Source organism: Erpetoichthys calabaricus, chromosome 4, assembly GCF_900747795.2.
Source record: "Erpetoichthys calabaricus chromosome 4, fErpCal1.3, whole genome shotgun sequence".
In the NCBI taxonomy this organism is placed as follows: domain Eukaryota; kingdom Metazoa; phylum Chordata; class Cladistia; order Polypteriformes; family Polypteridae; genus Erpetoichthys; species Erpetoichthys calabaricus.
In genome coordinates, this window is record NC_041397.2 from 244967550 (window position 1) to 244992740 (window position 25191).

Below are 25191 nucleotides of genomic sequence, written 5' to 3' on the forward strand. Positions count from 1 at the left end.
ATCTTTTCTCTTAAGTTTCTCCACCATTCCTATGACAATAAGTGTAAACTGGGTTAAAGGTGGCGCAGCATTCCCTTTCTTCCCTCTGTGCACCAACAAATCGTTTACCATAAGACGTGTTTGACAACAGTAAGTGCAACTTTCCTTTCCAATCTGCATTTAAACACTGCATAAACATAACAAATCTGGGAGTGGTACAGCATCTGTAATAGCGTACTACAGTTTGAGCTGAATTTTATTTAAGTTCTAGGAGGAATGGTACTAAGCCTAGTTCTATTTATTATAAAACAAGTAGTATACAATTAATTTGCTGCTTATTGATGTAATTTTGTTCTTTCAATCTTTTCTTACCTGGTCTGGCATCATTTTCATAATAAAAACACCTTAATGTGCATAATCTTGCTTAAGGTCATAAAATAGAAAAATAAAAATAATACAGTAAAGAATAAATAATAATACTGACAGTAAGTAGCTAAAAAATAATAGAAGTGAAAGAGTACAAAAAACATCTCAACCAACTGAAAGTATAATGGTTTATAAAGAATGTTTTACCCAGTGTCCTTTGCCCAGCAGGATCAAATTCCTTTGCCATTTTTAAAGCCTCTGTAGTTGCTATATCAACAATACTGGGCACAACAACCAGAATGATTGTCTCTTGTTTCTCTATGAATGTCTGGATTAAACACTTAATCTGAAAGAAAATATGTAAAGTCAATAGCTAATTAAAAATGTACTTTCTGATATATAAATTGATTTTTTTTCCAAAGTAAGAAACGTACATAGCTGCTTGGAAATTTATTAAGCATGTAAATCCAGTTGAAAAAATAAACTTTTAAAAAAATCTTTTATTGAAAGTATTAAAAGAATGTAACATTCCATACAATCAAGTCAAACTTAAAAAACTAAATTCAATTCAACGCCCACCAATAAGAAAGAGAGAAAGACCAACAGCCAGAGTAAAACTTTGAGAGTAGTAAAGAGGGAAAGAAATCCTTCTTCCCCAATATAAATGCTTATTCTAAAATGTTATTAATTAGATCATGCAAGGTTTTAAAAAGGTTTTGAACAGATCCTCTAAGTGAGAATTTGATTTTTTCCAATTTCAAAGAGTATATGACATCAGTTACCCACTGACTTAAAAAAGGTGGGCTAGGATTCTTCCACTTGAGCAAGATAAGTCTAATAGTGATGTAAAGTCAACTACAATTTGTAATTCTCAACTTTAAGTCCATCTGGAAGCACACCAAACACAGCTATTAATGGATTAGTAGGGATTGTGACACCATGGCACAATCTGATAGGCACTTAAAAAATTTTGTCTAGATGATGTTAATTTTGGCTGGAGCTCGATTGCAAGGTTTGCAGGTTGGATCTTGTCCTGGAAACATTCTGGACAATTTTACACAAGATAGATGTGCTTGATAAAGTATTTCAAGCTGAATAATCGTATGCTTTGCACATATGGAGCTAGTGTGAATTCTGTGCTTGGCTACCTTCCACTCCTTTTCTGAAATTTTGAGTGAGAGATCCTTTTCCCACTGCACTCTGGGATCTTTTAAAGGAAGGGACTTTAAAATGGTTTTAAATATTATAGAAATATGAGTCCTCAAGAGTGATCAATATTTCTTCTGGAATAGAAATAGGTGGGAGGTGAGGAAAATTGGGCAGATTTCGTTTAGCAAAGTTTCTAATTTGGAGATAGTGGAAACATTGTGTGGATGGGACACTAAATTTGGAGTGTAATTGTTTGTAGGATGCAAAGACATTATTGTTTACAAATCTCTAAATGACTTAATCCCATACGTTTTCTAAATATTAAAAACTATGTAGGTTTGAGAGGATAGAAAAGGTGGTTATGATATAGAGGTGTCACAGATAAAATATTCTTTAACTTGAAGTGCTTCCTGCATTGGTTACATATTCTGAGTGAATGAAGGACAATTGGCTTGTTTGTATATTGACGATAACTTGTATTTACTGGGAAACAAAACAAGGAAAATAAAATACTGCAAGATTTCATTTCTATTGCAGACCAAGGTAGTGTGTGTTCATCTATTTGTGTCAATGTCCAGGTTTTTATAGCTTGTATAAGTAATTAAAATGAAAATTAGGTAGAATCATGCCACCTTTTGATTTACCGGTAGGTTGTTGTAGGGTTGCACTTGGGATGCGTGGATATTTCAAATTCCAAATAAATTAAGTTATGATTGAATCTAATTTCTTAAAAAATGATTTGTTAATGTATATGGGGATGTTTTGAAATAGAAACAGACGCTTAGGGAGGTTATTCATCTTGATATTGTTAATTCTCCCTGCTAAAGTAAGATGGGGGGTAGGCCATCTATGCACGTCTTGTTTACGTTTTTCCAAACAGACAGCAAAATTTTGTTGAGAAATAATAAACGTTTAATTTTCATCCACAAGGTACCAGCAAGACAGCACAGGACTTCTTCACAAATTTATTATCCTGGATTTGAATCTTGTGCTCGGTCCTTGTCTGTGGGCAGTTTGCAAGTTGTCTTGGTGAGGGCATCCATGACTATGCTAGTCTTCCTCTCATATCCTCAAATAGGTGCAGGTTAATTTAATTGGTGATTGAAAAATTAACCCTGGTGTGATTGTGGGCATGTCTATTTGTCACTGAGATGGACCTGCTTAATCTGGTTAAATTCTGGAGTTTCCAGGGAAATCTATCCCAGCTGCATTGATCAATCACAGTGTTCACTTACATGCACATAATCATGTGGACTTATTTAAAATTGCCAATTAGTCTAACAAGTATGTCTGTGGGATGTAGGAAGAGAATCAGAGAACATACAGAAGAAAAAAAAACAAAACATACAGACATGGGTGGAATATGCAGACTGCTACATAGAAAGCAACTGGGCTCAGGATTTGAACCCAGGACTACATTACACTAGTAAAATTCCTTAGTTAAATGTTACCTGTTCTCCAATGTCACTGGGTTGGTCACCAACTGCCACTCTTGCAATTCCTGGCAGGTCAATAAGGGTGAGATCTGGTACTTGACTGGATTCAATTTTTAGACTTATTAGTTCTGGACTAATTCCTGATGCAGTGCCAGCTATGATATTCTGAGCTGAAATAAAAACAATATATTTCACATTAAACATGAATTTATGTTTGACACTAGTGTATTTTGAAAATAAAAAAACCTCAATCCATTTCCCAAACCTGCTTTATTCATTACTGACTAATATAAACCTGGAGTGTACTGTATCTTGACAGCAGGTAGCATAAACAGTCTATAACAGGAAACACTAGCCTTAGGTATATTAGTCAATTTATACTTGCCAATCAAACAAAATATGGGAAAGTAAAAGAGTTCCTGATGGAAATTCATGAAAACACAGGGGAAATAAGCAAACTCCATAATGAAGGACCTTCAGCCAGGAATCACAGCAGGATTCAAATGCTGCGAGGTAGCAAAAATGTCTGGCTGCAACACTTCACTGTCTGTTAAACTTCCATTTGTCCATTCACTGAATCTGCTTTTTAAGTTTCAGAGTTTCAAGGTGAAAGGTCCTGTGCCAGCAGTATGAAATATAACACCAACTTGGAGAAGGTATCAGTCCATCAAAGAGAACACTTACTCCCTCCCAGGCAAGCATACACTGTGGTCATTTGAGATCAAACCTTGGGGTGTTGAAAGAAAGCAAACAGCAAAAACCCAAGTGAAAAGCAAACTCTACATAAATAGTGATTAGGCCAGGATTTGGGCTGATCAAATATAAGGGACAGTAAAGATTGCGTCTCACAAAATGCCCAGAATAAAATGGCAATTAGAAGATTCAGAGTGCTCCATCCAACCATTATCTGAATTTGCTTATTCCAGTCTTAGATTAATGGGAAACTGGACCCTACCTGAGCCTCACTGTGCACAATGCCCAGCTGTGGGTAAAGTGACTGTCCATCTCAGGGCACACTCATACATACTGGACCAGCTTACAGTTACTAATTAATCCAACATACAACTCTTTATTATGTTGGAGGAAAACTGAGGTAATTAGGAGGACAAAAATACATATGGGCATGTAAGGAATGTGCACACTGCCTCTTGGAACTGTGAGGAGGCACCACTTAGTACCATCATTTTAACAATGACTTTACTGGACATTAAAAAGACATTTCAAAATGTCATAAATGATCGATTTGCTTAGATGAATCTCATTGAAAACGATACAGTAAGACAATTTGTCACAGTTACTGCTGATATTAATTACAATTACGTTAATGGGGATTGAATGTGGTAAATAATTAGGTCAATCTCTATGAATTACAAGTTGCTCAGCTTTAGCATGCACCCTAATTTCATATTCAGCAATTTTCACAGTGAGGAAGCCCAAAACATTTAATTTATTTACCTTTTAAAATTTCTTCTTCAACAGATTCAGGATCATGCAGGTGCATCTCAATGTCTCTATACTTAAGTGTACCTTTCCATGACTTTTCTTCCCTTATCTTCCTCATTTTCATTTCAAGCGGACATCGTGTTATAGTTCCTGTAATTCAAATCACTGTTTAAATGTTTTGTGGCTAGGTCCAAAAGAACAGAACACAAAATGTTCAGACAGTCTTTGTAAATTCAGTATTACAGTATATGGAAATTATGCTGAAGCAGAATTTATTTATTTATTTCATTATTAAGTAGTATAAGAAATTAGGAATATACATTACTAAGTGTGTTTTTAACAATAGTAATAACAGCATGCCATTTACTTTGTTCTTCATAATCACTGTTAAAAAACAAATACAAAAAAGAGGCAGCCTCGGATACTGTTCATTTCACAATACTTATTCTTAAGAAATGTCATTTTAATGCAAAAAAAGAATATCTGACAAGTTTATTGCATTGTTTGAAAAAAATAGCATTTCATTTCAAAAATAACATATAGCATTATATGTGATAATATAATCAAAATTAAAATTCTGTTTTCAATACTCCCTCCCATATAACATGGATAATAATTGCTGTTGTTGTAATGTTTTTATTATGATGTATAAAATATTTCAAGCATTTAGACATTCTTAAGAGTGTAATTAACAGAGAAATTAAACAATAATGCTTAAAACAATGCTCAGAAATGTGACCTAATACAGTAGATTGGATGTGTGTATTTAGAAAGCTTGTTTCTGGTCTCTGGAATCTAATGCTCTACAATATATTAGATTTGTATTTTTCATAGAATGGTAGAACAGTTTCCTTGCATTTTCATAGTTGGAGGACAAATGTGGTTAAGTGACTTGCTCAGCATCACACAGTGTGTTAGAGTTGGGCACTGAAGCCCCAACCTTGCGGTTTAGAGTGCAGTTACTTAAACATTGACATATGGGTCATGACCTTCACTATGCAGTGAGTTTATTCTCTTGTTATCCATTATGCTTTTTATTTGAATTTACTTTTCTGTTTAATTTCTTCAAAACTGAATGATTAGCTGTCAAACAATGTTTATAATTCTCATATGAGTGGTCCCTGTACAAGTTTCTCTTACCAGATCCTCGAGGTAGTGACACACCAGACAGGGCTTCAAGAACTGAACTTTTTCCAGAGCTTTGGTCTCCAATCACAGCAATAGATGGCAGAGACAGATCCTGGTCAATGCCCAGTGACCGCAGAAAGTCAATAAGATCAATATAGGGGCGCACTTTTTGTTCATACTGGTGGTATAAGATGCCATTTATCTGTATAAAATGCATTTACAGATTAATTATATATAAGAGAGGCTACAGCTTAACACATTCAGATGCATCGAAAGAACAATTTCAATAATAACTTCCATTCACTTTCAAACAAGACAAACAGAAACCTATTTATGTCTCTGATTGTGAAAACAGGCTGCCTTCATGAAAATACTTCAAAAGATTGTCAAACTAACTTTCAAAAGAGGATGTCCTGGTGATTAGTGGATATTCCTGAAATATTTTGCAATGGGTAATATTTTCTTCCTGCAGAACTAGAATGTATTCACATTACAAAGTAGATATTTTTGAAGTTCATAATTTATTTGTTCCATGTATCCTTTGCTATCTTCGCATGGTAGTTGTCCTGTAGTCAAATTTAATTTTTATAATTATTTTGAAACAGGCACACAGCTAAACCCAACAGATGAATTGGGAACTGTAGTCTGAAATAATTAGTTTAGGGAATTAAGGAATGTTATATTTTTCTCTAAAAAAAAGAAAACTCTTAATATTTCTTAGGACAATAACGATGACAATAAGTAATAGGTGTGAAAATGCCTCTTTAAAAGGAATATTCATTACTTCCAGAATACCACTGTGATTTTGTGTAGTTGGTAGGTCAGTGACAAAATCTATGGATTATTTGGTGGTGCTGTTTATTGTAGTAATACCGAAGGACTCGTAATTACTAAAATTTGTCCCTGTTACATAATTAACATACATTAATCTAGTGTAATTTTTTATGTATAGTCAATAATCATTAAAATACCAGGTTAACAAGAAACTGGGATATTACCCAAGCACAATACATTTATATGGTCCAATTATGGAAAATACAGCAAGTCCTTTTTACCTCCTGTAATGATATAGGCTGTAAAAGGATGCGTCATAGCCTGTTTCTGTAAGAGAAGTCATTGTCAGGGTCATGTCCCTCGTTTCTAGGGGTGGGGTCGCCCAGGTTGTGACCTTGCCTTAATCAACAACGGTCATAAAAGGTCAGTATTTCTCTAGGCACCTTATCCGATCTGCGGTTAAAATTCCATATATTAATTTAGATATTGTGTGGGTTTTCTTTTCTTGTATTCCCCCATTATGATTTATTACCAAGTGTTGTGTACATATATATATATATATTCACGGCATTCGTAGTCTGTGTCACAATCTGATTGTATGGGTGGTTACCTACCAGGTAACGCTTGTGGTTGGCCAGCAATCTGTTAACATCCGCCACGGTGCCCTCAGTTTGTGAGGAGCAGATCATAGAATGGTTGAAATAGTTTACTGTCAAATAAATGCAAAGAGTACGCGACACGTGTTTTGCCCTCATTCTGGGCTCATCAGGCGTACACACTCCACTGCACTCCCTCTCGGGAATCGAACCTCGGACGTCAGCACCAGAGGCGATGCCCCTAACGTTGCGCCACGGCGTGTGGTTCGTTGCTGGCCAACCACAAGCGTTACCTGGTAGGTAACCACCCATACAATCAGATTGTGACACAGACTACGAATGCCGTGAATGTAATTACCCCGATCTACATGCTGTCAAATAAACGAACCACACGCCGTGGCGCAACGTTAGGGGCATCGCCTCTGGCGCTGACGTCCGAGGTTCGATTCCCGAGAGGGAGTGCAGTGGAGTGTGTACGCCTGATGAGCCCAGAATGAGGGCGAAACACGTGTTGCGTACTCTTTGCATTTATTTGACAGTAAACTATTTCAACCATATATATATATATATATATATATATATATATATATATATATATATATATATATATATATATATATATATACATACTAGGGGGTTTCCCCCTGCTCGCTTTGCTCGCCTGCCACTTTGCAGTGGAATACCAATGGTGGTCTTTCTTCTTCATGGAAGTTGAAGGTTTGCGTCAGAAGCTGCTTTAGACAAGAAATTGGGAAATTAAAGCACCTATGAGACATATTTTAATTATGGAATCATCTAAAAGCTTAGCCAAAGCTATTATAAACACTACCAGCATGGCTGGGATTAAAAAGATACTGTGAAGACCTGTCTCTAGTTGTTGCAGTGCAATCTGTATGTATGTAAATTGAATATACAGTAAATATATTTAAAGCATTTGGACTCATAGTCTTCGAGGAGATATTGATTACTAATTATTATTATTCTGTGGATACTGGTATGTCTTCTTAATTATTCCAAAACTGAAGATTTTTATTTCTTTTGGCTAGTTTCAGAAAGTTTTCCATATATACTTTTGCTGATAAACAACATTCACAAGGGAAAAAAAACACATACAATGACAATGTCTTTAAGCTTATGAAATGTGCTTAGGTCACCAATACAAAACAAAAAAAAAAAAACTCTAGGAAAATATAGCTATTAAAATTGTAGTAACTATATGCCCATTGTAAAGATACAACATTTACAGATAATGGTGGCTCAATGTAAATGATCACCACGTGAGGGCCTGTTTGAAATATGTTTTAGCTTCAGGTTAGGTTTACTCAGTAAAGTTGCTTCCTGAATAGAAGGGATATAAAAATGTGCTTGAGTGTTTTATTATATAAAGATTTATGCTAACTTTAATTCAACAATAGCATAAATGATGAATTAGCAAATAGGGATCCATACATTAAAAATAATCTTATGATTACTAAACATTCCTACCAATCTAGCTTTGAAACCACAAGTATTATCAGAATATAAGATTTTAATATTGCATATAAAACAATAAGTAGTTGTAACATCCTGTAATTCCCACCTCGTTGCCAGTAGCTTCACTTGTGTTTCCAGGTGGATCAAAACCATTACTCAGTTTTGAATTTAACATTGTATCAAATGTCTGAAATGTAAAAAAGAAATAAAATTTAAAACAGACAAATCTTCTATTTTTACAAGAAATATTTTATTTGCTAATACCTGCTACATTAGCTTACCATTAATGTGAACCTTAAAAGTACATTTACATGCTTTAAAACGTTTTCATTTTGCTGTGGCAGCAGGATGGCACCCTCCAAATCTGTTTGCCTGAATCCACCCTTTTCACACATCCTGTGCAGCTGCCACTTTATCCTAAGATGTTGTTTTGCTCTCTGGCCATAGATCTGTGCTCCTGCAGCATGGGATACTATGTACAGTCAGTGGCTTGCCCTACAGATGTAATGGACCATCATATCTGGGGTAGAATTATGTCAGAAGGACTTGCCATACTTGCATCTGTGGTAGGCTAAATCTGAAGTGTTTTTCAAAAATTCTCAATCTATAGTAGTTTGCTAAAAGCAAAGAAACTGAAACCAAAACTTTCTGGCAGATTTTTGTAAGTACCAGAATGTGTTCTTTCTGGAAGCATAGTAAATGTTTCCCCAACTTTTTTTGCTCTGTTTGTTAAAAGTTTAGTTCATGTTTCTGCTCAATGAGTATCTGCTACAATACTCCCTGCTATGGAAATGCCTTCTCTTGTGTCACCTGTTTGAGAACTGCTTGTTTAAGAGGAGATCCCATAGCTGCTGGAAACACAAAGTGTCTCAGAACTGCAAAGAGCTGTTGAATTTAAGGAATCTTTCTTCGTTAGAAGGTCTAGAGGGTGTTCCTGAGCTACCATGTCTAGAAGGCATTCCTGATGCTGCCTGTGCCTCCATGGTGTCACCTAATCCCTGGCTTTGGCACTTGAGGCGGTGAAGTATTTGGGCCATGTTTTTTCCTGATTTTGTCTGTTTGTCTATGGAGCATTCTGATACTGTCAGCGGTACTTCTGGCATACCTAATGTCAATGGCAAGACTCCTCATAGTTCTCATGCCTATATTTATGATGTTTCTGATTATGAAATGAACATGATGTCTGCTTTGTATGTATTTATTTATTTATTTATTGTACTGTATGTTTAAATGTGTCTGGGAGCCTACTGCAGCATAAGGACTTCTTAACTTAAGGACTTACTATGACACATAATGCCTAGAGCTTTACCCCCCACTAGATGCACTGCTTTCCCTTATTTATTTTGCCTGGTTTTCTTGTTAGGCCCCATTTATTACATGGGAGTTAATTGATCAAAACAATAAGGAATTACTACAAAAGCATTCCTTTTAGAGAATTCACCGTGTACTTTATCACCAATATCTCAGCATTTTCTGATTCAAATATATTTTCTGGTGCCTGTGCTGTAGTATTTTTTTTGTTCTTTTAATTCATCCGAGGCTTATGGTTTTTAGATTTTCACCTTTTCTCTTGCTGTTAGGATTTTTATGGCACTAGACATATTTTTCTTATATTTTCACTTTAATTTGGGACAATTACTTGTTACTCTCTCTCTTCACAGCCAGTGGTTGTCTTGTCCCTCAGGCTGATCAACATGACAGTGGTTAACTTTTCTGGTGATTATGGCAATGTCTACTTTTTTCCCTTCTGGATTGCAGACCAGAAAATGGACAGCATTCTGTTTCCTATATAAGAAGAAGTCCTGCACATGTACCAGCTATCCCCATACTATTCACCAAATCAGAGGTTGTCTTGTTTCTTTTTAGCTGCTATTCTGGCATTGTCTAACATATATACAGGTAGGTGGCAGATTTTTGCCAACATGAAGAGCGACTTTATCTTTCAAACAAGTCTACTTGCAAGAAGAGCTGTATTTCCAGTCACAACAGAAAATTATTTTTTCTAACAGTCATTGACTTTAAATTCTGGTTTCTCCTCCAAGAAGTAATTTGGTTTTTTTAAGCATTTGTTGGTCTTGTGTAGTGCTACAAGGGATCTGACAAAAGTAGTGTATTTATTGCAAGGGACTCACAGTATGTACAAAAAACAAGTACATGATTTTAAAAAATGGACCTCATGAAGTATGCTGTACACATTAAGAGTTATTCGAGATATAGTTAAAATAGTATTTCTTCAAAACAAATAATATACAAAGTAACATAAATAATTTTGCTTATTATTTTCTGGGCTTTACTCTATTTATAAAACTGTATGGATTTATTTTGTAGTATTATCTGATGACAGCTGCTCTTAACTTTCAAGTGTAAATAGTTCTTTTCTTGAAGAAATTCCAAATGGCAGTCAAATACAGGAATAATGCCTATACAGGGTGTGCCACTGGAAAATCCTATATAATATTTATGTACAGATAAAGTCTGAATCCAGTATACTTAACATTTATGCCCCATCCAACACAGCCAGATCTGTTCTACAGATGGTTGAATATAGTTCTTTCTGCATATTGTTTAATTCAGTCTGGTAACTTCAGTCAATACAGGCCATTTATACTGCGCACAGCCGCAACTATTTGCATTTTGACCTCTTTCTATTTGCGTAGCACTGCTGTGATTGTGCTAACCACCATCACTACATAACCAATTCACTTCTTTAGCTAAAACACTATATTTTTTACATTCAGTCAACATGCTTACTCTAGATCAAAACTTCAAAATTTATTGTCAGAAAAAGTAGGATGTATCTTTGGTTACATTTATAGTTTTTCTAGATCGCTTAGATGCAATTCATACATAAGTGACGTCATTCTGAAAACTATTAATGCAGTTCTCAAAACAGTTAAGGCATTTCTCATAACACTAACTCACTGTTTTGATATTGTAATTAAAACCTTACTGACTATAAAAAGGACCGCTTCAAAAAATGTCATGTAGAGAGAATGTTCAGATACTGAAATGAAACGTGAATGATTTACTTGTAAATGTACTCAGTATAATTGCTATAATTAAGAAATGTAAAATGATACACATGGAAAAATATGCAATCAAACTTAGAACATGGCACCCATTATAATACAGCAAATTCACTCTACATACATACATATGTATATGTGTATATACCATACCATGTATAAATCAAAAATTACTATAAAGTGCAAAATATGAAATCTTTCAAGAGGCATCCAGTCTCTCATCTCTATTAGGCCACATCACCTGATGTCTTCTCCTTACTTGTCCTGTGCATGTGCGCTCCTCATCCTCTTCCCATTCCATGAATATGGACACCACATCCTCTCACAAAGCCTGGTTCTTGTAGCTGCATGAAACCAGCCTCCTGCTCTGGTGCTCTTACAGTAACTGCGTGAAAGCTGCTTTCAGCACTTTGCACTGGGTGAAACCTGAGCATCCACATATGCCAGGGAGTAATTACTGCAGTGCCACCACATGCAGCAAGAGGGAGGGCGCGTGCTTCTGCTTGTTTCAACTGAACCTGCTCTGAGCTTATGACAGCATGTGTTTTCAATTGAAGAGGAACTTTACTACTACCACTGACAGTGTGTGACTGGCCCTACTCTTTCATACATATCTGCAGAAAGTTTAATGTGATTTGATTGAAAACAATAATGCAATACAGAATAGTATCAAGGTGAGTATGGTCTGTAATTCTGCCTGATGAACATACAAAGTGTTTTCATGAGTTGTCAAAATCAGATGAAAAAAACATTAACACAATGACAAAGCATCTTTCATAATGAAATATTTGTAGACACAATGCCAGTGTGTACAAATCCAATGAGACATTCTAATATGCACTTTAATGCGTTTCCGACTCCACAACTGCATTAAAAGTGAGGAGAATGACGCTTCTGTTGTATGAATTGCATCAAAGGGAGCGAGAAAAATTGTAAACTAGGATAGCATACAGAAGTCTTGGGGGTCAAAAGCAAATGGGGGTAAATACTGGAACTAAAAATATGGATAACGTGCATATAAAAACATTGCTGGATCAATGTGAAATATGGGTAAATATGCGACTTGCGTTAAAAATGTGGATATATTGCGCAAAAGAAAAAATAAAAAAACACATTGCAATGAAAGCAGACCAGTTATATACGAGTATGTTTCCTAGATAGATAGATGATAGATAGATAGATAGATAGATAGATAGATAGATAGATAGATAGATAGATAGATAGATAGATAGATAGATACTTTATTAATCCCAAGGGGAAATTCACAAACCGATACCAGCGCAAGCCAGTTGCGCTTCACTCAGAAACCAATAATGAACGTTTGTACGCCAACCAGCGATATACAAGTGCTATGCATGAATGACACCAGTATTGTTCGCACGCAAACCAATAAAGTACACAAGCAAACCGATATTAAATACTCATAAATCAATAATGTGAACATGAAAACCAATAAATTACACACAAAGATATATGACTTGTGGTCTATTTGGTTCCTCATAGTGTAACTTTCATTCGAAAAGTCATTGGCTTCGGGAACTGTAATGAAATTTCGCATCTTACCAGCCACTGCAACTTATTGGTTCTTTGAACTGCGCCGCCTGAGCTTCAGCCGAGGGTTGTTCTCTTCCAGAGCGCTGCACTTAACAGGTGACAGCCGACGAGTGACGAACAAAGCTCTTCACCACTTTAATTTATATTGTCTGGAGGGATAGGGAACGATACTTTCGTTTTCGTTGTGAAGGGATCTGACAGCGTTTTTGAAAAAAAAAAATTATTCGGTACTTTCCAAAAGCCGTTGTGGGGTTGGGTTGGCATACTGATCGGGGTGGTGGGAGAAGTTACTTAAGGGGTTCTTAACTTTTCTTAACAGATGAATACAGCTGCTTTTTCTGTTTAAATAAATTCAGCTTTAAATTCAAAGCTTAAATAAATTCAGCTTAAAAAAAATCAAATATAGTCATGTGTGAAAAACATTATTGTTGCAACAGGTAGCAGACGAATATTAAATAGAATTACTGCTGCAAGTACGTAAATCCTGTTGGATGTCCTGTCAGAACAGTGAGGCGAAATGTAATGGGAATCGCAACCTTATTATATATAGCAGTTGCTCATAATTTTTTTTCTCGCGACTCAATTTTGCCTTCATTGTGTCCTGGAGATGCACAATCCACGCCAACAGTAATCCTAAGGTTGTGTCCCCCTTGGAGAGTCGCCGCTGCAGGTCATTGCGGAGAAGTGTTTGTTTAAATTGCCCACGACGACCCAAGCAAGAGACCCTGCAAAACGTACGTGACACTTTCGTATTGAGTACTACTGTGAATCACGACTCTGGGAGACCCTCATTTAGACAGCAGGGCAGACAACGCAGACGTTTAAGAACCTGTGATACAGAGAAAAGGAAGACTCATTGACAGTTCTGTTTTGGAGTACACTTGGATTCGGCGCCATAAATATGATCTGTACCTGTATTCGTGTGTGGTTATTTAGCTAAACTTTCAATTTTAAATCGCATATTAATCAGATTAGCAAGACAGCATTTTGTTCACTTAAAAAATATAAAAAAGTTGCATCATTTATAACTTTGCAAGATGCTGAAAAATTATTTCATTATTTAATGTAACATTTCCTTTCAGGACTACTCAAAAAAGACATCAATCGGTTGCAACTAGTGCAGAATGCAGCTGTCAGAATCTTAACTAGGAAAACAAAATCTTTCCAGTTTTTATGTCTTTACATTGGTTACCCATGCCATTTTGAATTGACTTTAAAATACTGCTTATCGTTTACAAAGCCATAAACAAACTAGCTCTGTCCTATATTTTGGAATGCCTCTCACCTTACACTCCAAATCGTAACCTTAGATCTTTGAATGAGAGGCTGCTTATAATTCTAAGAGCTAAACATGAAAGAAGTGGTGAGGCAGCCTTCTGCTGTTATGCACCTAAAATCTGGACTATAGCTTACCGATTGAAATTTGCCAGGCTAATATGGTGGAGCACTTTAAAAAAATGCTAAAACCCCTGTAACCCTGATAACCTATATATGTGCAAATGAATTGTCATTTTTATCATGGCTCTGTATCCATACTAATCCCTACTTTTCTCTGCTGTTCTTTTTCCATTTTTTCTGTGGTGGCGATCTGTGCCACCACCGCCTGATCAAGGCACCATGCAGTCCCTACATTGATTGTTTGAAGGCAGAACCCCAGATGTCCACATAGCCATCATCATCTAATTCTTTAATGAGAAGCCTGAAAACCATGAGGATTGATTTTGATCATTTATGTTAGGTAGAATGCCCAGTGGGGACAGTGGACAAACTGGTGAGGAAGGCAGGCTCTATTGTAGGCACAAAGCTGGACTGTTTGACATTTGTGACAGAGCGACGGGCGCTGAGCAGGCTCCTGTCAATCATGGAGAATCCACTGCATCCACTAAACAGTATCATCTCCAGACAGACGAGCAGCTTCAGCGACAGACTGCTGTAACTGTCCTGCTCCACTGACAGACTGAGGAGATCGTTCCTCCCCCACACGGTGCGACTTTTCAGTTCCACTCTTGGGGGTAAACGTTAACATTATACAAAGTTATTGTCTGTTTTACCTGCATTTTTATCACTCTGTAATTTAATATTGTCTTTATCAGTTTGCTGCTGGTGGAGTATGTGAATTTCTCCTTGGGATTAATAAAGTATCATCTATCTATCTATCTATCTATCTATCTATCTATCTATCTATCTATCTATCTATCTATCTATCTATCTATCTATCTATCTATCTATCTATCTATCTATCTATCTATCTATCTATCTATCTATCGTGGCCTTGGAACCCCTGCAGATGTTTTTTTTCTTCAGCCCTCTGGTGTTTGTTTTTACTGTCCTCACGGCCATCAGATCTTACTTTATTCTTTGTTATTTAGTATTGCCTAATGTTACTTTTATTTTTTGTAAACTTTTCTTTCTTCATGTAGTAAAATACCTTGAGCTACACCATTTGTATGCAAATGTGCTATATAAATAAATGTTGTTGTTGTTGTAAACATACCCTGCATTTGATAGTGAATGAATCCAAACACATGTCTAAAAGTTATGGTTAAAAAGTCCTATGTAATAGCTAGCATTGTCACTCAAGAGATGGGCGGGTGCTGAACTGGTGATTGACAACAGAGTGTTTACTGGTGTGCTGATCTCTACGTTTTAGGAAGCCCTGATAGTTTCTCGTTATACCTTTGAAGTTGGAGAAGGCAGGTGGAGACTCCCATGGCATTACAAACACAGCCTTGCAGATGATAACGGGGATAACTGGGAAAAGGGACACAACACAAGACGCTGGACGACAATCGGGACACTGCGAGAGCGGAACAGCCTGCCTCGTGAAGTGACTATTATTTTTATAGGGCATTTGAGAGTTTGATTCTTCTAGAAGACAGCTGTAAATTATTTGTTGTGGAATAAATGCGCTCGTTATTGGGCTTAACTACCTTTTGGTGTGTATCTCGGTCTTTCCATCTTGGTGTTCATTACACTATCCATCCTCTAGACCAGGGGAGTCAATTCTAGCGACTGCTGTCTGAAGAGCTGACTTTGAATGTCTTCTGGTATTGAGATTCCATCTCTCAAATCTGTTAATTGAGATTTTATCCTATCTGTAAGATGAACAAGTGAGTGACTAGAATTCTGTCATACCAGGCACTGCTGATGTTAAAAAGAGAGTAACTTTGTTCTAACGTCGCCAAACCTATTAGTACACTATATGTATAGATAGGAAATTAGACCAGTTTCTTAATAATGAGTGTTCATTTTCACGTGTACTCTTATTAGTTTCTTCATTAAGCTAGTTCATTAGTTTCTAGAAGGCTTGTGAGAAGATCAGGAGAAGCTAGAAACGCACCCATGAAAGGAAACTCCTACAGCATGAAATGCGCAAGAAAATTAAATGACCATCTCTAAATGCAAATCTAAAATGACATAAAAAAAAATAAAAAAATACTGTATAGAAGATGCCATCCAGACAACTGTTCAGGGAATGGGCAAGGTCTGTACTGCACAGCACTCTTAAAAATATTAATTCTTTAATGGCGCTTTACTGGATTGTGTGGTTTCTTGTTGAACCATTGCTTGACAAAGATCCATTTCATTCTCTGAAAGGGTCTTTGCATGTTCCTAATATGTGAACAAAACTGAAATCTTTAATGTATATCAAGCAATCTAGCAAGATAATAAAAAATCAAGAAAGCCTGAGCTTAGTGTTTGCTATTGTATGTAGCAAGAGTCTTTTTAAAATTGGAAAGTCACTGGTGTTTCACAATTCTGCTATTTGTTCATAGTTATTTATTGAAAAATTAGTTGGTTTCTTAAAAAAAAAAAAAAGATAGCTAGTAACAGTGCAGTCACGTGTTTTCAGAGAATACTGTAGGGTACCACCTGGCTGGTGCAAACTCTGGTTTGGCTTGTGTGGCTCCAGGCCACTTCCTGTAAACACTCTTTAAAATCTGTAAATTTGCAGATTTAAATATTCAGGCAAGCAAATATTTTTCTACAAACATAGATATGTGGCTTGTTGATGAGAGATTTAATATGTGTGTTGTAATTATAAGGCTAAACATACTATATTTGCAAACCCACAAACTGCACACAGTAAAATTGCCAGTGTTAAATGAGCTCTTGTAGTGTTAATAAATGCAAAGAATTATTATTATTATTATTAATGTATTCCTTAAATATGCATATAGGAAGAGTTGACCCATATATATACTTTACTGTCTGCAGGCCATGCTATACAGTATATGATTGTAAGTGTTTGGAAACATTTGATACTAGTTAGAGAAACAGAAAACAAATGCAAACAGAAAGTCCTCTCAGCAATTTACTTTTGCAGGCGTACGTACAGCTTACATGCAAAAAATGCTCTCTTCTTTCATTTTCAATTTCCCTCGTTGTTCTACATTTCTCACCCAGACAATGCAGAGAATGCCGCCGTTAAGGTAAAATAGAACTGCAATCTTAAAACTCAAATTCTAAAGTGTATTCAAGTATTGAACTTACAAATTTGTAATAACCACCTAAATTATTGAAATGATCAGATTGTTTCTAAAAAAATACACTACTGGTCAAATGTTTTAGGACACACCAGTTTTTACAATTTTTTTTTGCCCTGATCCAGGTCTGGGGGAAGATCCCCCAGGACACCATCCTCTGTCTCGTCAGGAGCAAGCCCAGATGCTGTCTAGAGTGTATACAAGCACATGGGGGCCATACACACTACTAGTTACATTATGAGTTACCATGAGGTTTTCTCACAAGTTGGATCACCCTGTGATTTCAATTTTTGACTTTGATTTTCTGTGTGATGTTGAATGCAGGGCGGCATGGTGGCGCAGTAGGTAGCGCTGCTGCCTCGCAGTTAGGAGACCCAGGTTCACTTTCCGGGTCCTCCCTGTGTGGAGTTTGCATGTTCTCCATGTGTCTGTGTGGGTTTCCTCCGGGTACTCCGGTTTCCTCCCGCAGTCCAGAGACATGCAGGTTAGGTGCATTGGTGATCCTAAATTGTCCCTAGTGTGTGCTTGGTGTGTGTGTGTGTGTGTGTGTGTGTGCCCTGTGGTGGGCTGGCGCCCTGCCTGGGGTTTGTTTCCTGCCTTATGCCCTGTGTTGGCTGGGATTGGCTCCCTGTAGTTAGGATATAGCGGGTTGAATAATGGATGGATAATAATAATAATAATAATATTTATTTGTATAGCACATTTTCATACAAAAAAGTAGCTCAAAGTGCTTTACATAATGAAGAACAGTAAATAAAAAACATAACAACATAAGAAATTAAAATAAGACAATATTAGTTAAGATAAAAAAAAAGAGTAAGGTCCGATGGCCAGGGTGGACAGAAAAAACAAAAAAAAGACGGCTGGAGAAAAAAATAAAATCTGCAGGGGTTCCAGGCCACGAGACCGCCCAGTCCCCTCTGGGCATTCTACCTAACATAAATGAAATAGTCCTCTTGTGTCTAGGGTTCTCACGGAAGGACTTGATGATGATGGACATGCAGACTTCTGACTTTTAATTCTTCGCTGTTGTAATATCACGGTGCTTTGAGTAGACCGGAAAAAGAAACAGAAGAGAGAATAGGGGTTAGTACAGATTTTACAGCCACCATGAATAGTTATTATAATGAATTGGATATACAGAGTATCAGGATTAAATTACAGTGAAATTACGAGAAGGCCATGTTAAAGTAATGTGTTTTCAGCAGTTTTTTGAAGTGCTCCACTGTATTAGCCTGGCGAATTCCTATTGGCAGGCCATTCCAGATTTTAGGTGCATAGCAGCAGAAGGCCACCTCACCACTTCGTTTAAGTTTTGCTCTCGGAATTCTAAGGAGACACTCAGCTGAGGATCTGAGATTACGATATGGAATATAAGATGTCAGACATTCCGATATATAAGATGGGGCAAGATTATTTATAAACCATAATCAGAATTTTAAAGTCAATCCTGAATGACACAGGTAACCAATGTTGTGACATCAAAACTGGAGAAATGTGCTTGGATTTTCTTTTCCTTGTTAGGATTCTAGCAGCTGCATTCTGCACTAGTTGCAAACAATTTATGTCTTTTTTGGGTATTCCTGAGAGGACTGCGTTACAGTAATCTAGTCGACTGAAAACAAAAGTGTGAACTAATTTCTCAGCATCTTTCAATGATATACAGGGTAAGAGGTCTAACTTTTGCTATGTTTCTTAAGTGAAAAAATGCTGTCCTAGTGATCTGATTAATATGCGATTTAAAATGCAGATTACAGTCAACAGTTACCCTTATGCTTTTTACCTCCGTCTTGACTTTTAATCCTAATATATCCAGTTTATTTCTAATAGCCTCATTGTATCCATTATTGCCAATCACTAAGATTTCAGTTTTCTCTTTATTTAGCTTGAGAAAGTTACTATTCATCCATTCTGAAATACAAGTCAGACATTGTGTTAGTGAATCAATAGAATTGGGGTCATCAGGTGCTATTGATAAATACAGCTATGTGTCATCAGCATAGCTGTGGTAGCTCACATTGTGCCCTGAGATAATCTGACCTAACGGAAGCATGTAGATTGAGAAGAGCAGCGGAACCAGGATAGAGCCTTGTGGAACACCATATTGGATATCATGTGTCCTTGAGTTGTAATTACCACAACTAACAAAGAATTTTCTCCCTGCCAGGTAGGATTCAAACCAATTTAAGACACTGCCAGAGAGGCCCACCCATTGACTAAGGTGATTTCTAAGAATATTGTGATCATTGGTGTCAAATGCGGCACTCAGATCTAAGAGGATGAGAACAGATAAATGGCCTCTGTCTGCATTTACCCGCAAGTCATTTACTACTTTAACGAGCGCAGTTTCTGTGCTGTGATTTGTTCTAAAACCTGACTGAAATTTATCAAGAATAGCATGTTTATTGAGGTGGTCATTTAGATGCATAATGACTGCCTTCTCTAAAATTTTACTTAAGAAAGGCAGGTTAGAGATGGGTCTAAGATTTTCAAGAGCAGAGGGGTCAAGATTATTTTTCTTAAGTAGGGGTTTAACTACAGCAGTCTTGAGACAGTCTGGGAAGACCCCCGTATCTAATGACGAATTTACTATGTCAAGAATATTATCAATTAGCACGCCCGATACTTCTTTGAAAAAATCTCACTGTCGGCCATTGTCTGCTTCTGCTTCTGCTTCCGCTTCTGCTTCGTGCTCTAGGAGGAATGAGAGAGAGAGATTGGTTAGTGTGCATGGATGTTGAATGCAGCCCTCAATGAGTTGGTGATTCTAGGTTCCATTGACCATTGTTACATCATTTTCTTCTCAATGAATTACACAGTATTATCAGTAAAGATTTTCCACTTAAATATTCTGCTCATCAAGATCTGAGGTGTGATTTAAGTGTTCCTTTAAATTTTTTGAGCAGCCTGTGAATGTATGTATGTATGTTATCTGACTTTTGTCCAATGGTAAGAGACAGATTCAGGAAATTCCAGGATTTCAAGAAGAGAAACAGGATAAGGCCATCAAAGTAGCTCAGCTCTTTATGGATCTGGAAAAAAATGAAAACACTAATCTAAAAACAATGTTGTAAGTACAAGACTCACAGGCATAATTTACTGGCCAGGGCAGGGGAGTGGGAGGTAAATGAAAAGGACAGGGACATAGAAACCACTCAGGAGGACATGCTGGCTCACCACCTAATAGACTGAATAGCTGATCTTTGGAGTAAAAATTGTCCCATGTGATAGAACAATCCCCAGTGGAGAGGACAGGCTATACCCTTCAGTTTGTCTAACTGCTTTGGAACTACAGTTTTATGCACTGAACTAATGTCTTTTTCTCTGTCTTCCTCAAGTGAAACTGAGCATATTATGTTATTTACTGTTATTGTCAAGAAGTTAGACTTTCTGGTGGACAACAGTGCCACATGATCTACTCTTCATGCACACAACATTCTATCAGTCCTTCTAGTCTCAATCCCATTTTATGGCATGAGTTGTCTCTCTTTACAGTTTTGAGCAGCTCAAGATGACTAACTTCTCAACTTCCAGGTGAGTGGGAAAGCCACACATCCCCAGCATGAGGAATACTGCTGTAGCTCAGTATTGAGAAACAGCAAGATAAAGATTGATGCCATGTTTACCATTTTGATGTTCATGATGCAAAGATCTCTACCATTAAAGATATATACAGTATCCTAAAACTTGGGAGACTCCAATATTTACCTCATGTTCTTTGAATGGTGTTAAATAGTTCCCTTGACAACATCCTTCTATAGGTGCATCTTGATCCAAATACTGAACCCAGGCTGTGTTTTGGGGAAGTTGTGGTTATGAGCATAATTTCTACCTTGATGCCAGAGAATTCTTTCTTTTGAACACCTTGAAGAAGACCCAGTCACCAAATTGTAACTGATGTTCCGTTTCTGAAGTCAGTTCTGAAAGTGCACTTATCACCTGTGAATGAAGGAAGCTAAGAGTGAGAAGAATGTAATATTGGAGTCTCTCCTATGACCGAGATTGAATCTTCTTTTGTTTAACTGCTATTTGACAGACACTACTGGTTGCAACAGTCAATTAATATCTTGTGAAGAGACAATTGCTGTGGGTATTTCTTATGGACACCAAACCAATGAATGAACGTCTGACAGTTTAAGGCCTGTTTCAGCACATAACTTTGCAAGCTTACTTGTTATTGTTCTATTAATTCATTCTACCACTCATGCAATTTGTGGGTGATATGCACAGTGCAACACATAATTTACATTCATGGTATTGTTGAAATTGGTTCCCCTATCCATGGATATTAGAAAGGGAACTCCAAATTAAGAGATTAGTTCTCCCAACATAAATGTAGCTACAGTTGTTGCCATTCTGTAAAGTGTAGCCTCACTCATTTGTAAAACTTGCCCACTATTATAAAAATGTAGTCATATCCAAGGAATTTTGGTAACTCCAGAAAATCCACCTAGATATAGAAGAAGAGGGTTTAGTTTTTGGAATCCAACCTATGTTGTTTTGGAGAGACACTGAACCTCTGTTACAATGAAGTTGTGCAAATACATGAAAAGCTGTGAAAAAAAGTTTTGACTGACCCTCCCTTTGATAAATAAGAGGGGCCATGGGCACTAAAGCCAGCCAGGGAAGACTATCCAGAGTTGATAGATATCCACAGGCCAGTGGAAGACAAAGTATAACCTGCCACAGACGAAGCATACTTTTTCCTGATCTGAAGCATTTGACTGAAGATCAAACAGTGAAGGGAGCTCTCATAGTCAAACAATGAGAGCTATAATGATGAGTCCAAGCATCAGAGAGGAAACTTATTTGGTTGTAGCATCAGCTACCCTGTTTCTTCAGAAGCAGACGCTGCACACAATACAAGAGCTAAAGAAGCAGTAGGGAGCAGCACTATTAATATGTAATGTATCTAGGAGCTGTTCTTTATGGGGATCACCAAAGAGGTGAACAAGTCTCTTACTTTCCAAAGCAGAGTCTGAGTAGACTGTAGCCAGTAACACTAGTGCCATTAGAGAGATGGAAGGAGGAACTATCCGCAAACAAAGTGAAATCGCAATTAGGGTGCAGCATTTCAGGGAGGACAGGATGATGGTCAGTCATTGGGTTCATAATCTTCAGGAGTAGTAAGGAGGTTGGTAGGGTTAAAAGTGGAGCAGATTTGAATGATAATGGAATGATAATGGAAGGATCGGACTAGGCACAAAGAGAAAGATGGGGGAAATGTAGCTGGGGAGCACTATTGCGGGCGCTGAAGACAATGCGATAGATAGATAGATAGATAGATAGATAGATAGATAGATAGATAGATAGACAGATAGATAGATAGATAGATAGATAGATAGATAGATAGATAGATAGATAGATAGATAGATAGATAGATAGATGAAGAGAAAATAATATACAATATACTTTACAAGATAAAACACAGGAGAATTATGAAGTATTGGGGCACCATGAAGGCAAACCCCAAATACTGTATTTGAAAAACAAAACAAAAAGATCACAAAACTAGTGAGATGTCTTTTCAAGTGCAAGTCAACAGAACAGACTGGCTGAAGATGGCATTGGAACCCCTTAACAGGAAGCGAGACCAGAAGAGGTGTGTCCGGGGAACCGCGAACTGGAAGTGACGTCACTACTGCTGCTGGACATTAGATTTGCAAGAGAGAGAGGAGGAGAATAATTAGGCAACAGAGCCAACCCTTGATTCTGTTGTGTGACAAAATATATAGTCACTAGTACTCAGGATGTCTCATCTTTACAGTGTTGATAACATAGTGAATTACTTTTGTTGCTGAGTTTAAAATAAACATCAACAAGATGATGCAACCTGCGGTGGGTTGGCACCCTGCCTGGGATTGGTTCCTGCCTTGTGCCCTGTGATGGCTGGGATTGGCTCCAGCAGACCCCCGTGACCCTGTGTTCAGATTCAGCGGGTTGGAAAATGGATGGATGGAAGATGATGCAACCCCTTTGTATGCAGTAATGTGGGCAAATTCAGTCATTTCAACGTATAGATCACACATTTCAGTTTTAATTGTAATGTGCTCACTTTTTACTATTTCTTATTGACATATATCTCCAGAACCTCTTCAGCTTCTCCCACTCTGCTTGATCGTATCAGGTGTGACCCATCCGGCATGAAATAGTATGTAAAATGGAAGGTTTAAGCTGGTTTACCACAGCACCCAAAATGCCACCGTACCTGAACTTGCTGTAACTCGCCATGAGATGTGACAGGTCTTTCAACTTTTATGCTCACTCCAGATATTTGCCCTTTTCATCATTGGACAAGCTGATCCGCATATAAGGTGTACTAAAGCCCCTTAGGCAGTTGTGACTGTAGTTCTACCAGCTAAGTTTGGGAATATTTAATATATCCCACATTACGTTGCTCAGAGTCTCTTATATTCTCAGATGTTGTAGATGTAAGGTAGTGTTTAGACCCAGAATGATTAACCTGTGACATCTCTCAGGTTTGCAGCTTATCCAAAAGGCAGTTGAGATGGGCTGAAGCAAAGGGTCTCTGAAGACAGCAGCATATCTTCAATTTAAAAATTCATTTTAAAAATAATGTAACTTATAGTAACATGCCATTGGCAAAATCTTAACTTTACTAATTGTAAAAAAAAGTTTATCAAAAAAATAAAACGGAACTTTAATCAGGTTCACGTGATATCTCTTTTCCATCACTTTCCCTCAAACATCTACACACTCTGGTCTTTAGAAAGGGTGCCCTGGGCTCCTCCTGTTCATGCCCCTTTAATCAAGTAATCAAGTCCATCCCCGTGTAGGTCTGTGCAATGGTGTCAACTTTCCTCATGCTAACTCTCTGCCATATGGCTGATATATAAATTAATTTGCACAAGCTCTCCATGTAGGATAGGCCATGGATAAGATTCCTGCTGAACTGGTGGCCTTATCCACTGTTGCACTCTCAAACTGCATGGTTTTTGACATGATTTATGCCAGTCAAGGATATGGAGCATGTGAAGTTATATAAGATGTTGTATAGATTATGGGAATACTTAGCATTGTTAACAAAGCATTAGTATTAAATTGAACCTGCCATCAATAAACTATATGCCATTTTCCTATAAGCATTTGATAGATAGATAGATCTTTATTGTCATTGTCACTTTTACAAAGGAACAACGAAATTGAAGATTTCAATTTCCTGTAAGAGACTGTTATTCTGTAAATAAGAGGTTCCTAAGGCATTTTTAGTGTTATGCCATATAAGGAGTTTTGCATTTCTGGGGAATCCCCATTAACAAGAGACTAGCTTGTCTAAACCAGATTTTTGGCTCAAAGGCGAAGTATTAGACATTCAGCTGTCTCACACCTCTGTTTGTGATAGTCTTTGAAAGTCACAGTCAAAACAAAAGTGAAAGTGAGTTCCCCACATAACCAGCACCATAAGAGAAAATAAGAAAACCTCTCATAACTGTATTGAACTGGAAACGATTAAAGAAAAAGCAGACTAACATAACACATTTGGATTTTTCCTTTATTTGTTCTTTATTTATCTCATCTTGCATTCAAAGACCTGCCATTACCGCCTCATCTTCATCTGTGGAACACATTTTCATTATCTCTGCAAAGATAATTGAGCCTGAGAGATGTAACCTTAGTGATAAGAAATTTGAAGATATAATGATGATTTGATGTAATCTTATATATAATTCGCCAGTCTACTCACTCACTCACTCACTCACGTCAAAAATTCAAAGAGAAAGGCGACTTCGATTAAAGCTCTAGAGGCCTGAAAGGCGAT

At 37.1% G+C, this 25191-nt stretch overlaps 1 protein-coding gene across 1 annotated transcript in view; it reads right to left on the reverse strand.

Annotated features, from left to right (window-relative positions):
- The window catches only part of LOC114650730 (interferon-induced GTP-binding protein Mx-like), a 50723-nt gene extending 37647 nt beyond the window's left edge, over nucleotides 1–13076 (reverse strand). Inside the window, exons 1-6 of the mRNA XM_028800543.2 lie at nucleotides 12934–13076; nucleotides 8451–8531; nucleotides 5514–5703; nucleotides 4386–4523; nucleotides 2946–3100; nucleotides 553–691 (exon numbers count right to left, since the gene is read on the reverse strand). Of these exons, the coding sequence (XP_028656376.2) occupies nucleotides 553–691; nucleotides 2946–3100; nucleotides 4386–4523; nucleotides 5514–5703; nucleotides 8451–8519 (691 nt within the window). The 5' untranslated portion in view covers nucleotides 8520–8531; nucleotides 12934–13076. The remainder of the gene's footprint in view (nucleotides 1–552; nucleotides 692–2945; nucleotides 3101–4385; nucleotides 4524–5513; nucleotides 5704–8450; nucleotides 8532–12933) is intronic.
- Between the last annotated feature and the right edge of the window lie 12115 nt (nucleotides 13077–25191).